Source organism: Ostrea edulis, chromosome 4 (assembly GCF_947568905.1).
Source record: "Ostrea edulis chromosome 4, xbOstEdul1.1, whole genome shotgun sequence".
Classification (NCBI taxonomy): Eukaryota; Metazoa; Mollusca; class Bivalvia; order Ostreida; family Ostreidae; genus Ostrea; species Ostrea edulis.
In genome coordinates this window covers 8032530-8047840 of record NC_079167.1, presented here as the reverse complement: position 1 = coordinate 8047840, position 15311 = coordinate 8032530, and the positions used below count along the sequence as shown (strand labels likewise).

General features: G+C 34.7%; 1 protein-coding gene across 2 annotated transcripts in view; it reads left to right on the top strand.

Moving 5' to 3' along the window:
- Positions 1-3543: 3543 nt before the first annotated feature.
- Positions 3544-15311, top strand: part of LOC130053977 (WD repeat and FYVE domain-containing protein 3-like) — a 79893-nt gene continuing 68125 nt past the window's right edge. The window contains exons 1-14 of one of the 2 annotated variants that reach the window (XM_056161825.1): positions 3544-3676; positions 4286-4365; positions 4890-5066; positions 6326-6449; positions 8346-8620; positions 9195-9387; positions 9645-9831; positions 10035-10201; positions 13180-13235; positions 13524-13670; positions 13833-13930; positions 14083-14237; positions 14347-14445; positions 14775-14968. In XM_056161825.1, the coding sequence (XP_056017800.1) occupies positions 4890-5066; positions 6326-6449; positions 8346-8620; positions 9195-9387; positions 9645-9831; positions 10035-10201; positions 13180-13235; positions 13524-13670; positions 13833-13930; positions 14083-14237; positions 14347-14445; positions 14775-14968 (1872 nt within the window). In that variant the 5' untranslated portion in view covers positions 3544-3676; positions 4286-4365. The remainder of the gene's footprint in view (positions 3677-4285; positions 4366-4889; positions 5067-6325; positions 6450-8345; positions 8621-9194; positions 9388-9644; positions 9832-10034; positions 10202-13179; positions 13236-13523; positions 13671-13832; positions 13931-14082; positions 14238-14346; positions 14446-14774; positions 14969-15311) is intronic. The other variant, XM_056161826.1, reaches the window with a different exon arrangement.

Genomic DNA, 15311 nt, shown 5'->3' with positions numbered 1-15311 from the left:
TACGTAAGAAAGTACAAGGGTGTTTTGCATGCAGGTTTTGTCAGTGACCACATGCTTTTCCCCCCAATCTTCATATGTTACGTTTTTCAACAACAGTGATAAAATATAGTATTGATTTATACAGTATGTGTTGTGTTTTTCAATGAACATGTCCATATTTGTTTTCTACCACAGGTGCTTGTGGATAAGACTTTCACCACCACCATCCCACCCACCCCTGCATTTCTTTAAATGATCATAAGGTTCATCTATTATGATCAATGATAAGACATCATCAAAACAGTTTCTCCATAGGCCATATCGCTCACCTGAGTCACCGTAGCCCTGTTCTTGTGATAATTAAAAGATTTTTTTTTCAATGTCTATTCCCTTGGGAACGTTTGATCCCATACTGTGGCCCCAACGTAGCCCCAAAAGTATGGAGCGCCAAATTCACATAAACTCAAATAATTAAAGATTGAAAATATCATCAATTCATTTGATGCGCGCAACAATTGAATTAAAGATCTCTTCAAATAATTAATGATATCTTCAATTTTGAATTATTGCGCGCATTAAATGAATTGATGATAGCATTAATTCTTCAGCTGAATTGATGCACGCTTTAATTGAATTAATGATCTCTTCAAATGAATTAATGATATCAACAATTGAATTGATGCGCGCTACAATTCAATTGAAGAGAGCAATAATTGATAAAATGCGCGCATTAAATCAATTGATGAGAGCAATAATTGAATTGATGCGCGCATTAATTCATTTGATGAGAGCAATAATTGATTTAATGCGCGCATTAATTCAATTATTGCTCTCTTCAATTGAATTAATGATATCTTTAATTCATTTGAAGAGAGCAATAATTATTTTAGAGAGAGCAACTATATAATTAAAGATATCTTCAATTCAACATATCCACAATTGAATTAATGATCTCTTTAATTGATTGTTGCTCTCTTTAAAAGAATAGATGAGCGCATTAATTCCTTATACAAAAGCATTGTAAATGATTTAAAGATATCTTCAATTGAATTAAATAGATCATCAAATTATTTATACCGGGCTCTAAATTAATTATTGCTAGCAATATTTCTACTAAATTGATGCTCTCATCAATTGAATTGAAGAGAGCAATAATTGAATTAATGCGCGCATCAAATCTATTATTACTCTCATTAATTGAATTAATGCGCACACCAATTGAATTGAAGAGAGCAATAATTGAATTAATGCGCGCATTAAATCAATTATTGCTCTCATTAATTCAATTGAAGCGCGCATTAATTCAATTGATGAGAGCAATAATTGAATTGAAGCGCGCATTAATTCAATTGATGAGAGCAATAATTGAATTGAAGCGCGCATTAGTTCATTTGATGAGAGCAATAATTGATTTAATGCGCGCATTAATTCAATTAAAGAGAGCAATAATTGAATTGATGATATCTTCAAATAATTGACGATATCTTCAATTATTTAAGTTTATGTTGATTTGGCGCTCCATACAAAAGGTAATGACAAAACCGAACTTGAATCCATGCAATATGAGGATGCCTAGATACTAATGTTACTAACATGACATTGCTGTTCCAGATTTGAGAAGATTTTCTTACCTGTATACATATATTATGTTAAATTTGATTCAACCTAACCCTAGGGTTAATGACTTGAATGAAGAAAAAAAAAAACTTGAATCCATACAACTTAGGAACGTTTGCATTTTGTTGTGATTTAGTGTGGCCCTGCTACTCTTTAAAAAAACCGAAAAGAATGTGCATTAATTGATTCCCAGTATATTCCCATATAAAATTTTAGTTCCTATTCTGGTCCCACTTAACCCTAGGTCCTCGATTGAACAAAATTGAATTTGAACTACCTGAAGATGTTTGCATGTTAATATGACTAATCATGACCCTGCTGTTGTTGAGATGAAGAATTTTAAAGATGTTTCCCTGTATATTTTTACATAAAACTTTGAGCCTCTATTGTGCCTCCAATTAACCTACCCTCGGGGTTCAAGCCTTGAACAAACTTGATCTGCACTATCCGGGATGCTTGCATGTGAACATGATTTAAATCATGGCCCTGTTGTTATTGAGGCAAAGATTTTTAAAGATGTTTCCCTATACTAGTATAATAATATTATTAATCCAACGTAAACTTGACCCCCCCCCCTCCCCCATTGTGGTCCCAACCTAGTTCCGGGGGTCACAATTTTAAAAAAAATTGTATCTGCACTGCCCGAAGATGCTTCCATATTGGTGTGACTAATCATGGTTCTGTTGTTCGTGAAAAGAATATTTTTCAAAGATTTTCCCTATATATCTAGGCCTATGTAGTATCATATCCTATTTCGCCCCATAACTGACTCGAACTTCGTAATAGCTCATATACAAGTTTGGGGATGAAGTATTTTTAAGTCAGCTATGGCGCAAAGCGTGATATGCAAATACTGTCTAAGTACCAGTTAACCTCGGGATCTTTGTGTTCTCAGGCTGAACGGAGTAGCCCTTTTTCGTTCAACCTGTATAAATGAAAGCCCAAAGACAAAGTTCTGTTCAGCTACTCTTTTTTATTAAAGAAACATTTCATCATTAGAATTATTGATTATAATTCATATTATACAATATACAATAATTATTACAAACATTAATATAAAAGTTCTCACACAAAAATTAACGAAGCCATCTGAAAAATTGAAAAGTTATTTCAGAAATGCGCAAGTATACTCAATATCTTACCTGTATAAATGAAAGCCCAAAGACAAAGTTCTGTTCAGCTACTGAAGAATTCTGTCTTTGTTCCTCGCATTTATACCCCAGTACATCCTCCAAAATTCCTTACCATATTTGTTATATCTTAATAATCTGTAATATTGATATTGGCTTTTAATTCAAACTCAAAGCCAACACAATTATTTCCTTGAAAAATCTATAATTTAGCGTTGCATACTCAACTTCATTTGTAAGGTTTTGCATAATTTTTAATTTCATTTTTCTTGTAAATAATATATACAAATGCTTGACCTCTGGTGACTGATTTCTTACACTCCGATTGGTTACACGTTTCCTCTGACCAAAATCGATTTCACCCTCATGATCTTGTAAACAAGCTATAAACACACATACTAATAATCTCCCTGTCACCTCACCTCACGGTGAAAAGTTCAGACATTTTTGTTCTGCATCTTACTATTGTTTTTGTCCCACATTATTTTGCCAATTCATTACTCCATTCATTACTCTTCTCCCCTCTTTCAGAATTCTATCATCTGTTTTATACATTGCAAATTTCGTTATGATAGTAGCGTCAAATCAATCTCTTTTGATAATATAATGATATATTCAATTCTGAATTATTGCGCGCTTTAATTGAATTGTTGATAGCATTAATAATATGTTGAATGGATGAATGCTATTATACAGTATTAACCAAAGTGGCAATAAAACAAAACAAGAGGTTCGTGATCTAAGAAACGTCTTCAGTCTCGCACTTTGGTCTTGGTAAGGAACATTTTACGAACGATCTGTCTATAATTCAAAACCGAAAGAAGGTAAGCGCCATCTATGGAAAAACAGAAAATGAGATGCACGGAAGTAAATATTTGCAATGGAAGAACTGGGAGAGAACTTTTCAACAGAGCGCCGAAATTAATTGAAATGTAGAAAGATAACGCACAGTTAGTGACGTGAACTTCTTACTAATGTATATCATAGTAGTGGTTATGATTTAAACGCCAACTGTGTAAACATTTGCAAAATATGATAATTTATCTATTGATTTTCTGCCCCGATAAGTCGAGTGGGGATCCGGTCCATGGAGTAAATCGCTTTAGATTTTACAGAGATTTACTATTCAGTGTGTTTTGATTTGTAAATCATTATCTGCAGATCACTTGTCGAGTAGAATTTGTGTGTGTATGTCGAACGAATTGACATCTCAAACATCTGCATTGAGTACTGTTCAGATGTTTATTTTCCCCATATAAACTAACGATGTGAGATTAAGATCACATTGATGAAGATATAATTTAAGATTATTTAGGGTTTGACACTCTGTCTTCAGTTGTATAGGCTACTCTATATGCATTTTTATGCTATAGTTGCATAGCATCACACACATGACTGTGTACGTATGTGATGTTTAGTTTTCTTTTGCTGTACATGCAGGAAATGATTTGACCAACATGCTTTTTAAGCGTATAGATATTTTATTCCTTAATCATTAAATACAAAATGTTCAAGTATTGTTTGATATTCATTTTGTTGTTTTTTTTCATTAACATTAGATTGCACTCCCTTGAATTGTCATGTGAGTAAGACCAGGATCATGGAGATATACTGGTAGTGGTATTCACATTGAAAAAAGGTGATGGTAATTTATGTTGCACTTGTAATATTAGATGCATTTCAGTTGATCAATTAAGAGTATGTGCCTGGATTGCACACACATCTAATATATGAATTAAGTTCTTGGCAGGGCCATTCCTGACAAAGTTATTTAGATCTAGTCTTTCATTTCTAATTGAGTTTTACTTTTGTCATGTAACATGACCTTTTGGTCAGTAGGGGACATATTGCTATGCAATACTTTCAGAATGCCTGATTATATTTTATTTATATGGTTCATTAGCGTTATAGGCTATGCCAACAGTCTTGAAGATTGGTGGTTTGGCATGGTCACACAGTGTAAATGTTGATGTATATATAGACAATTCACTTGAAGTATATAATCTTCACTCATTAAGTAGGTTCTGAAATCTTTAGGATCATGTTTGTCATTGAATTTTTTTAAATGGATGAAAGTTATGTTGTGTTGCACTAGTTCTTGTACAAATATAGACATTGTATATATGTAAAAACTTCACTGAATAAATGATTTTTTTTTAATAGATGAATTACATAAAGAAACTTGGAGCTGGGATGCGACCATCAGCAGACCAAAAGGATTATGTACTTGGGCTTACACACCTCAGGAAGCTGTTTGCAGAATTCCGACATCCAACAAGGAAAGCTACCCAGGAGGAGCAAGAATACAAGCTGTATAACATGATTCCACTCTTTGTCAAGGTACAGAAACTTCACAATCTTAGATGATATAGTAACAGATTATCTAATGTAAAATACACATAAGGTGAGTGACGTTGTATTTTCTACAAATATATTTTGATATTGAGAATACACCTCCCTCAACAACAACCTCCAAAAAAGTATCTGTCTAGAGGGCGACTCAGATGAAGTTGTCAATTTGGACACTGTACATCTTACAAATTTTTGGAAAGTGAATTCTAGTGAAGACCTTGCTTTATATTTGCATATTGAGAGAAAATGTTGTTAGCAAACTTGTACAACCTTAACCTGAGAAATGTTTTGCAATGAAAGTTAGAGGAATCAATGTGCTATATATGATAAGGAGCCCTAAAATCAGTGACTGCTTTTTAGATCTATATCAACATTGTAAATAGACATAGCTGTAAGCAACTACTGAGAGTCCATCAGATACCCTGTCTTACTCTACTCATTTACACCCCAGATACATTTGTCACATATGACATTTTATACCCCCCGCAAACGAAGTTTGGGGGGGTATACTGGAATCACTTTGTCTGTCCGTTTGTCCGTAGACGCAATTTGTCCGAAGTTTATTTCTAATACCGCTGGACATATTTCATTCAAACTTTATGCACATCTTCTATATATTATGTAGTTGTGCATCTCCTATTTTCATTGAAATATTTTAACAGTTATAGAAGTTACGCACATCTCAACTATCCTTGGCAATGGGATTCATAGTAAACTGCCTTTATTGCAGCTACTTAGAGTTGTTATACCAGTGGAAAAGATTACAATAATACCAATACTTGAGCTAATGTCATTTATTTACTGATACAATCAATGACAAAGTAAAGTTGGCATAACATAATGATCTTTAACAAAGTGAATATAAACTAAAGACTAGAAGAGTTCACCAGGGATTTGCAATCATACAGCCTAAAATGTGCCAAATAGTATTCATTGTTTATATTAAGCATATTTTTAATATTTCATGTACTGCTGTACTGTAGAATATACACTTCTGCATTCACATTGATTGCCCAGTAGATAATGTGAAAATATCCAATGTGCTTGCATTAAATATTTCCCATCATCTTATATGCTCCGCAGGGGGTATTAGTCCCATTAGGACAGTTCTAGTTTAATTTGCCTTGAGCCACACACTTTGCTTTTCCAATACTTGAGAACGACTTTAATACTAAATATTAGGTAGTTGATGCAGTTCATTAGTTTCATTGGATCATAATATTGTGTTTATTCATTTCTCATTGCAGGTATTTGGAGAAGTTCATTCTAGTGAAATGACTGAGAAATTTGGTGATGTATTGCAATTCTGTAGCCATCTGTCAAAGTTGATGGTCACAGAAATACGAAGAAGAGCATCCAATCAAAGCACAGGTATTCTGCAAGATGTCAAATTTCTTGTGAAACATTACAGTAAATTTAATTGTTATGTTTTTGAAAACTATATACGCTAGACATTGAAATATGATCTTATCAGTAATTTCTGTCAACAATTTTGAATGAAATCTGAAAATCAATTTAATTTTTTTTAAAAACCTCCATCACTACCTGGTAGTTTGATATACTCTTCACATTTGAAATGGCCACTTGACAAATGTGATCAGTTATATAGATTTTTGTTTGTCTGGGAAATTGTCATTTAGTCCTTTACAAATTATTTGTTTTAATCGGCCACATTTCTATGGGTTTCTTGGATAATATATAGCATTGTTGGGGTGAAAAGTTAAGTGATATCTACATGTAAATGTCCTACATACATGTAATTAGTATACACAATCAGAGAAGGGGCAGGGTGGACTGTAATTGAATTGATGATGGAGAACAACAGAAGTGTTCAAGCAGTTCAGTAGCTAAATTGTACACATGAAAATTGGTAATACAGTGAAACTTCTCTAGACCGGCTGGCTCTCGGACCGGAAAAAACAGCCGGTTTAGAGGGGTGGCCAGTATACTGAGAATTTAGCAATTAGATACATTTTATCTCAATGTTCACTTTGATCTGGTGATCTATGATCAATTATTGGTGGAGATCAAATTAGTCCGCTTGCACCTACCGGTAATTATGAATTACAAGAAATATTCTCACTGAAATCATCTAATTTTAAACTGAAAATCTCTAACAGGATACATAAAGAAAACACAGAGGTCTATTATTGGAATTCCTCTTACCTATAAATCTCTGTTTACATTCATTGCTTATGTCATTAACAAATTTGTTTTGACGTTTTTGAAAAGTATAGTAGTAAATATGAAATTGTAATTTGAATATTTCTTGGGGAATTTTAAGTCTACGGAAACCAAGAAAATTAATCTATCATTTAATAATTAGCATTAACAATCATGGGTTCTTTATTAACTACCACTTATATCCATAAGATAGTATGGTGCAACAATATGGCGTTTGATACTGTATTCATTCAATATGTTCCTAACTGTTTTTTACATTTTGTACAGCATTTGGGAGGGTAACTTGGATTAACCAAGTGTCAATTAACACCTTTGACAACTAAGGTAAACACTATAGCAATTATAGAGGCCACTTGTGTTTTTCACACCTCTGGTCCATAATTTCCCACCTGGCCAATCAGTCAGTCAATTAGCACACCAGCTGATCTTGATCACCTTCTCCCAAAAAATTTTTCGTCTTCAAAAAGTGGCCGGTATTATAAGGGTAAATTACACACGTTTGTTAACAAATGTACTTTAAAAAGTAGCCAATGTCCGGTTTTCAGGGGTGACCGGTTTTGTAAGACTTTCTCTTTAAGGAAATGTTAAGATTTCTGCCGGGACTTTGAAAATCGGCCGATATTTAGGGAGAACCAGTTTTTTGAGGGGCCGGTTTGGAGAGTTTCACTGTACTTAAGTTACAAAGGCTGAAAGCTAAGAAATAAAATCTGGAGTTCTAAATATTACTTCAAAAAAGTGCTCCTAGTCCTATGAAAAGCGTGATTGCTGCTGCAATCAATATTTACTGGCAGAGATTTCAGGAGACAATGAATATTGTCTGAATGTATTAGTCCTTCTTTCATTAAAGGAAAAAAGGACTCAGAATCATTGATTACTGTATTATGGCTACTTTTCTTCATAAAGATTTACACTTTTTGAAGTCAATGTTATTAGATCAGTGTGTTGAATTTTCGAGGATGAGTAATAAATATTTATTGCTTTAATGTTTGTCTTACCCTTGTCTCTAGAAACGTGAAATTTAGATGTTTTTTTCCCCACATGTATTAGCATTTTTATGACTGGTATTATGGAATATATTTACAGAGGCAGCCAGTTGTGCTATTGTCAATTTCCTAGAAATGGATTCCTCAGAAACCACAGGGAATGGTTGGATGTTATTGACAGCTTTAAATCTTCTCTCCTGTGGGAACCAGGCCCTAATCGACTGTATGACAGCTGCCTCCCTCCCTTCCACTCTTGTCAAGTGTCTTTATCTCTTCTTTGATCTGCCTGGAATTGAGGAACCAAACAAATGTAGTCCCAACTCGGAATTCACAGCTGATGAAAGACGGATATTGCTACAGAAAATATTTGTTCAGGTATTGTTCTTTGAAGCTTGTATTTTATTTTATTGAAGATGTAAGCTTCACATATAAAATGAAAAATAGGTTTTAGGAAATAGAACACATCTGACCTATCAAAAGTGCCATAAATGGAAACTATAGGATATTTATAATAATATAGCTCTGTTGGAAATTAAGAATCATGCCTCATGTAGAAAAAATTGCAATTTTTTTGTAATACCACTAAGAAAAAATTAAAATACCTGTGGGGCTTGAAAGCACTTACAGATGGCAACCTACTGTACCACATTAATCCACTGACCAGAGAAAAAATAATCTATACTGTACATGTACTTCTGTTTTTAAAAAAAAAAATTGTGACAATACATTATTCCTCCTTAAACTATTTGGATTGTGCTGATATGATTGTCATTTAAATTATTTATACATGAGTATGGTTCTTCACATGGAATTAGTTTGGGGTGCATGTAAATGTGGAACATTATACATACATAGCCAATTAATTCACAGTTCTGTCATCTCAGATATACTTGTTTTTGTGGATTTGAAGCATCTTGTAACTGCCTAAAATGTGGATGTTACATTTCAGATATTGGTTCACCTATGTAAACACACCTCGCCAGCTGAAGAACTGGCACGGAAAGATGACCTGAGCCTGCTATTCAGTGCTATCACCAGCTGGTGTCCACCCCATAATGCAATTTGGAGGAAGTGTGCTGCAGAAATATTAATGACGCTATCCAGACATGGATTATCTCCTAATGTTGTTAGATATATTCATGGTAAGTTTGGTAATACTGTGGGGGTTTGGGGGGGGGGGGGGGGGGGGGCGGGGGGGTTTGTCAGCTCTTGTATGACTTAAATTTTAATTGCATTGAAAACTATACTTGGGAGAAATCAAATATTTTCCAGAAAATATTACTAAATGTTTGTGAGGTTAAGAGAGTAAACCAGGATAGTAAATGAATTTAAAGCATAGATGAAATAATGATTCATTCTTAAGTTGAGAACACTGAGCAGTATCCTTTTCCTGTTGTAGACAAGGGTTGTGTGAGACACTGTATCGAAAACATGCAGAGAATTCAAGAGTTATCTCCCTTGGAGCTGGTTGACATGTTTGTAACTGTGTTTTGTTTCCTAAAGGACTCTAGTGAAGTCTCTCATGTTCTTCTGGATGACTTCAGATCATGTCAAGGTTATGTGTTCCTCTCAGAATTCCTACTCAGGTAGGGCCAGTTACATACATTGAATGAATATAGTTTTTTATTTGATTTTTTTCAATGGATGTATTTTAAAGTTGTATTTTGACTTTTTAAAAACTTTTAAAGCCATGTTGGAGATTTCTGATTCTGCAAAAGAAGACAGTGGGTTTTTTTTTAATATTTGTTCTCTCTGAGACCACTTATAATATTGTACTTTGTCTTGGCAGGTTAGACAGGGATGATGGGGAGGAATCCCAGCAGGCTTTAAGGAACCTCGTTCTGTTACTAGGGACCCTGACCACCTCAGGCTATACCGAGATCAAACCAAGCCAGGCTTGCTCAGGCTCACTGTTCAAAATGCCCGGGTTCTCTGTCCCACAACCTGTCGGCAAAGGTAATCATTACTAACACATACATATGCATACAGTGTACATATATGCTGAAGTAAAATGATGATTTTCTTTCACTGCTCTTTTCATGTAGAAATTCCTCTTTATCAGTTGCATGTGCATTCAAGGAACATTAGTATTTTTCATTTTCATAAGTGGAATAGAGCTTACAAAATCCATTGTAAATAAGTTGTGCTTTATAGAGCAGCCTGAACAATCCCAAGATTTCAATCTCAAAATTTTTTTCCCTGTGTAACATGCCAGGACAAAGAAAAATCGTGAGTGGTCTCAAAGAGAGCAAAAAGAGTAAATATATCTATCTTCATAATTAGAAGGAAAAATTTCAATGAAATTTACCAAAAGAAGTTTGAAACTATTTCACATAACCTTTCCCTTACTTGTATTGTGCATGAGTCTGGATGAATATACTGTAGCATTCAGTTACACAATAGTTATCTTAAGTTACTAGGTGGAAGCACTATATGCATACAAGATATGTTTTTATGCTCTTAAGAACTGATCTGTAGCTGAACATTATCAATTCATGAAGTGAAAGACCATTTTGAAAGTAATAAATAATGAAGTCCTTGAATTGTACTTTTGGACGCAAAATTATTCAACCTATGAAATGTGGTATGCTGATGTTTGCAACATTTAGAGCACTTTAAATTTCTTTTTGCTTGCACATTGATATTTTTTTAGTATCAGAACAATTTGCCATGTGTCTTTTGTTTGTATTTTCTACAGAAATTCAAGTAAATGCGAGTCCTAGTTCCAGTTGAGTTTATGTTCTTTAGTATTTGGTAAAGGTTGCTAGCAAATGTAGAGACATGTTAATGCATGCTGTACATGTAAGAGATAGCATCAATCAATCAATCATCGCAATGTAACCAAAGAGAAAGAAATGTCTTTGTATACCTTGTTTGTTGGGCTTATCATAGATTCTACAACTGCAACATTCAATTCTGTCTGTTTCAGCTACTCTGTATTACGTGTAATATTTATGTATATAGGTCTATCATAAACTTCTAATTTTGTCATTAAGAGAGAAAAAATGGGATCTGTTAGCATTGTGCTGTTGTGAAGGATAGATTGTGTGGAAGTGAAGGATAGATTGTGTGGAAGTGAATGATAGATTGTGTGGAAGTGAATGATAGATTGTGCTGGTGTGAATGATAGATTGTGTGGAAGTGAATGATAGATTGTGTGGAAGTGAAGGATAGATTGTGTGGAAGTGAATGATAGATTGTGTGGAAGTGAATGATAGATTGTGTGGAAGTGAATGATAGATTGTGTGGAAGTGAAGGATAGATTGTGTGGAAGTGAATGATAGATTGTGTGGAAGTGAATGATAGATTGTGCTGGTGTGAATGATAGATTGTGTGGAAGTGAAGGATAGATTGTGTGGAAGTGAATGATAGATTGTGTCAAAGTGAATGATAGATTGTGTGGAAGTGAATGATAGATTGTGTGGAAGTGAATGATAGATTGTGCTGGTGTGAATGATAGATTGTGTGGAAGTGAATGATAGATTGTGTGGAAGTGAAGGATAGATTGTGTGGAAGTGGATGATAGATTGTGTCAAAGTGAAGGATAGATTGTGTGGAAGTGAAGGATAGATTGTGTGGAAGTGAATGATAGATTGTGTGGAAGTGAATGATAGATTGTGTGGAAGTGAAGGATAGATCAGAGTTCGAAATTAACTTTTACAAGCACTAGTCCGTACAAGCACTAGTCCGTACGGACTAGTCACTGTTGATGTTCACTAGTCCGCAAAGCATTTCACTAGTCCGTCCAGTATATCATATTAAATGATTTTCATTTTATTCAATAGTATTTAATGAAACCAAACATATCACAGTTGCAAGCAATTCAATTTCTGACACCTACAGAAGAAAAAGACCCCCATACTTTATTTTGCATTCAAGATCTTCAGAAGCATACAGTAACCATAAGTGCGTTCGATGTCGACGTTCCCGTTGTTTTCATGCTCAATTCTTAGAGTCACAGGAGTTTGAAATTTTATCAATAAAGTCAATAAAATTCGCTCGATTGACCAAGCCATGAGCTATAATGTTACGAACTCCTATGTTTGAGTCGCGAATGACGAGAACATGTTCTTGTTCTTAGATCACACTACTTGCAGTTCTTGCACCTCGAACCCGTTCTCGTGATGCGTACTCGGAGTTTGGAATCGGCAAGAATTTGTGCTCGTTCGAAGAACGGCGGTCTCAACCATGCAGGTAATTGACCATTAGTTCAAACGTCTAAGAGACTCGGACAAATCTTGCTAAAATAATTGATTTCCGGATTTTCACTAGTCCTTACGGACTAGTGCTATAGAGAGTTTACTAGTCCGACACGTCTTTTACTAGTCTCAGACTTACGGACATGAGGTAATTTCGAACCCTGTAGATTGTGTCGAAGTGAATGATAGATTGTGTCGAAATGAATGATAGATTGTGTCAAAGTGAAGGATAGATTGTGTGGAAGTTAAGGATAGATTGTGTCAAAGTGAAGGATAGATTGTGTGGAAGTGAATGATAGATTGTGTGGAAGTGAATGATAGATTGTGTGGAAGTGAATGATAGATTGTGTGGAAGTGAATGATAGATTATGTGGAAGTGAATGATATATTGTGTGGAAGTGAATGATAGATTGTGTGGAAGTGAAGGATAGATTGTGTGGAAGTGAATGATAGATTGTGTGGAAGTGAAGGATAGATTGTGTGGAAGTGAAGGATAGATTGTGTGGAAACAGGTGAAGGTTGTAAAAATAGTGTGATAATTTTATTGAAATATAATTGCAAATAAACAGGTTGGGTAGCAGTGGTACTGTGTATATCAATTTTATATTACTGAGAACTCCTCATAACAGTTGTGGTTTTACCCAATTTTTCTTTAAAATATTTATACATGTTTTATTGTAATACGTGTGTGTGTGTACCATTACCTGACATTACAGTATTCATATTTGTTTGTAGGTGTGAGTGTCCGAAACATTCAGGCATTTTTAGTACTACAGTCAGTCTTTTTAAAGGTATGGTATGCAAATTTTTTTTCCCTTCACCGATATTCCTATGTATGATCGAGACTACAAATCAGTGAAATTTTGTGCTCTGGGAAGTTGATGTAATCATTGGTTTTGGTTTTTTTTTTTGGTTTTTGTTTGTTTTATTGATCTTAGCTCTAGAATCTGTAAGTTATCATGTCATCCACAGAAGGAAAGCAAATGTATATTTACTGCCTTTCTTTCATTCTTAGTTCTTTGTAAAAGCATGGTGGCAACATATATTAAACCTAGCTATAGTGAAATGTTGTGTTTTAGGCCAGTACCAGTGTGCTGTGTACAGTCATATTAGATGTGATCAACAGTATTTATCATCAGGACAATGCCAACTACTTCATTCTGGAACCCCAGCATACCTTGTCCCAGTTCTCTGAAAAAATATACACAAAACCTAATGATGTACAGGTATTTAATTAGCAATATATGCTGCCATCTGAAAATTTATCAGGGGCACATCTATGTCTGTTTTTGAATGGGCTTGTATTTAGAATCCTAGCTTAGATGTTCTCTTCATCAACGACTTTTGAACAGATCTTAAAGTTTACTACATCTTTTTTTTTCTTTCAGGAAAAGTTTTTTGAACTCCTAGAGTTTGTCATATTTGATCTGAATTTTGTCCCATGCAAAGAGTTGATAAGCATAAGTATTCTCATCAAATCTAACCAGTAAGTGCTAATTTGAAAGTTAATTGTTTAGATTACTTTTCGATCAAAGATGAAAATTAATGATGTTAATACTTTGGAAATGGAATTCTTCTGAAAAGTATCATTCATTGTCATAGTTTGTAGTTTTATTGAATAGTAAATAATTTTTCCAGATCCCCTTCCTGTTCGGTACTGTGCTTTAGAACCCTTCAGCGAATCCTTCAGTTTCATTCCCTGTTCAAAGACGTTTTCCGAGAAGTAGGACTGTTGGAGGTCATGGTGACTTGTCTCCGTAGATATGCAGCCCTGTTCGAGACGGCGGAGGAAGGTGATTATTTCTAAAACAAAGGACACGTTCCACTCTGGCAATTGATAATTTGTTTCCAAATTGAAGGACACAAACCAATCCTTTCTTCTCAAACATTTGCATATTTCAGTGTCAGCAAGAGAGCCCACTTCACAAGAGCAAAAGGAGATAGGTTGTTTAGTGATGGATTGTCTTACTTTGCTTCTTTCATCCAACCATAGCAATGCCAGTAAGAATACTGAAACCACACTGTTACATAGCAATGCCAGTAAGAATACTCAAACCACACTGTTACATAGCAATGCCAGTAAGAATACTGAAACCACACTGTTACATAGCAATGCCAGTAAGAATACTCAAACCACACTGTTACATAGCAATGCCAGTAAGAATACTCAAACCACACTGTTACATAGCAATGCCAGTAAGAATACTCAAACCACACTGTTACATAGCAATGTTTATTTACACTATTCAATGTGGTGTTTCTAAAACTATTCTTTGAGTTTATATTGCTCTGTGGAATCTGAGTTTGCATTTCATGGCTGTCCCGTTTAGATGTGTTCCGTGAGTGTGGAGGAGCGCGATGTGTTCATGGAATGGTGCAGTATGAAGATTGTCGTCAGCAGGCCCTTAATATCATACAACAGCTGATACTCTCACCACAAGGGGATGATGATATGGCCACACTCTTAGGACTTATGCACACCTCTCCAGTGCTGTCTCTCCAACTTAAAACCCACATACTCAAGGTATTGAAAACTTAAAAACGAAACTGCTCTCTCAAGGTCACAGGTCACTTAAAGTAAAACTTGAAACTCCTGTTCTGAAAATAGAGATTCTAAACCTACTCAGTGAATATTTTGAATGATGATTCTTTTAAAACAAAAACCTCTTACACTCTTTCAAGTTAATGGGCTTGAAATTCATATTTTAGGTAAATTTATGATTAACATACTTATACTTGCTTTAAGTAAACCATCATATCAAATGTACAGTGTACATCCAATGCATATACTGCACATTTGTTATGCTCGGCTCTTCCTCTTCAGAACCCAATTCTGTTTGTCTTTCAGGCATTGTTGACTGTTTGTC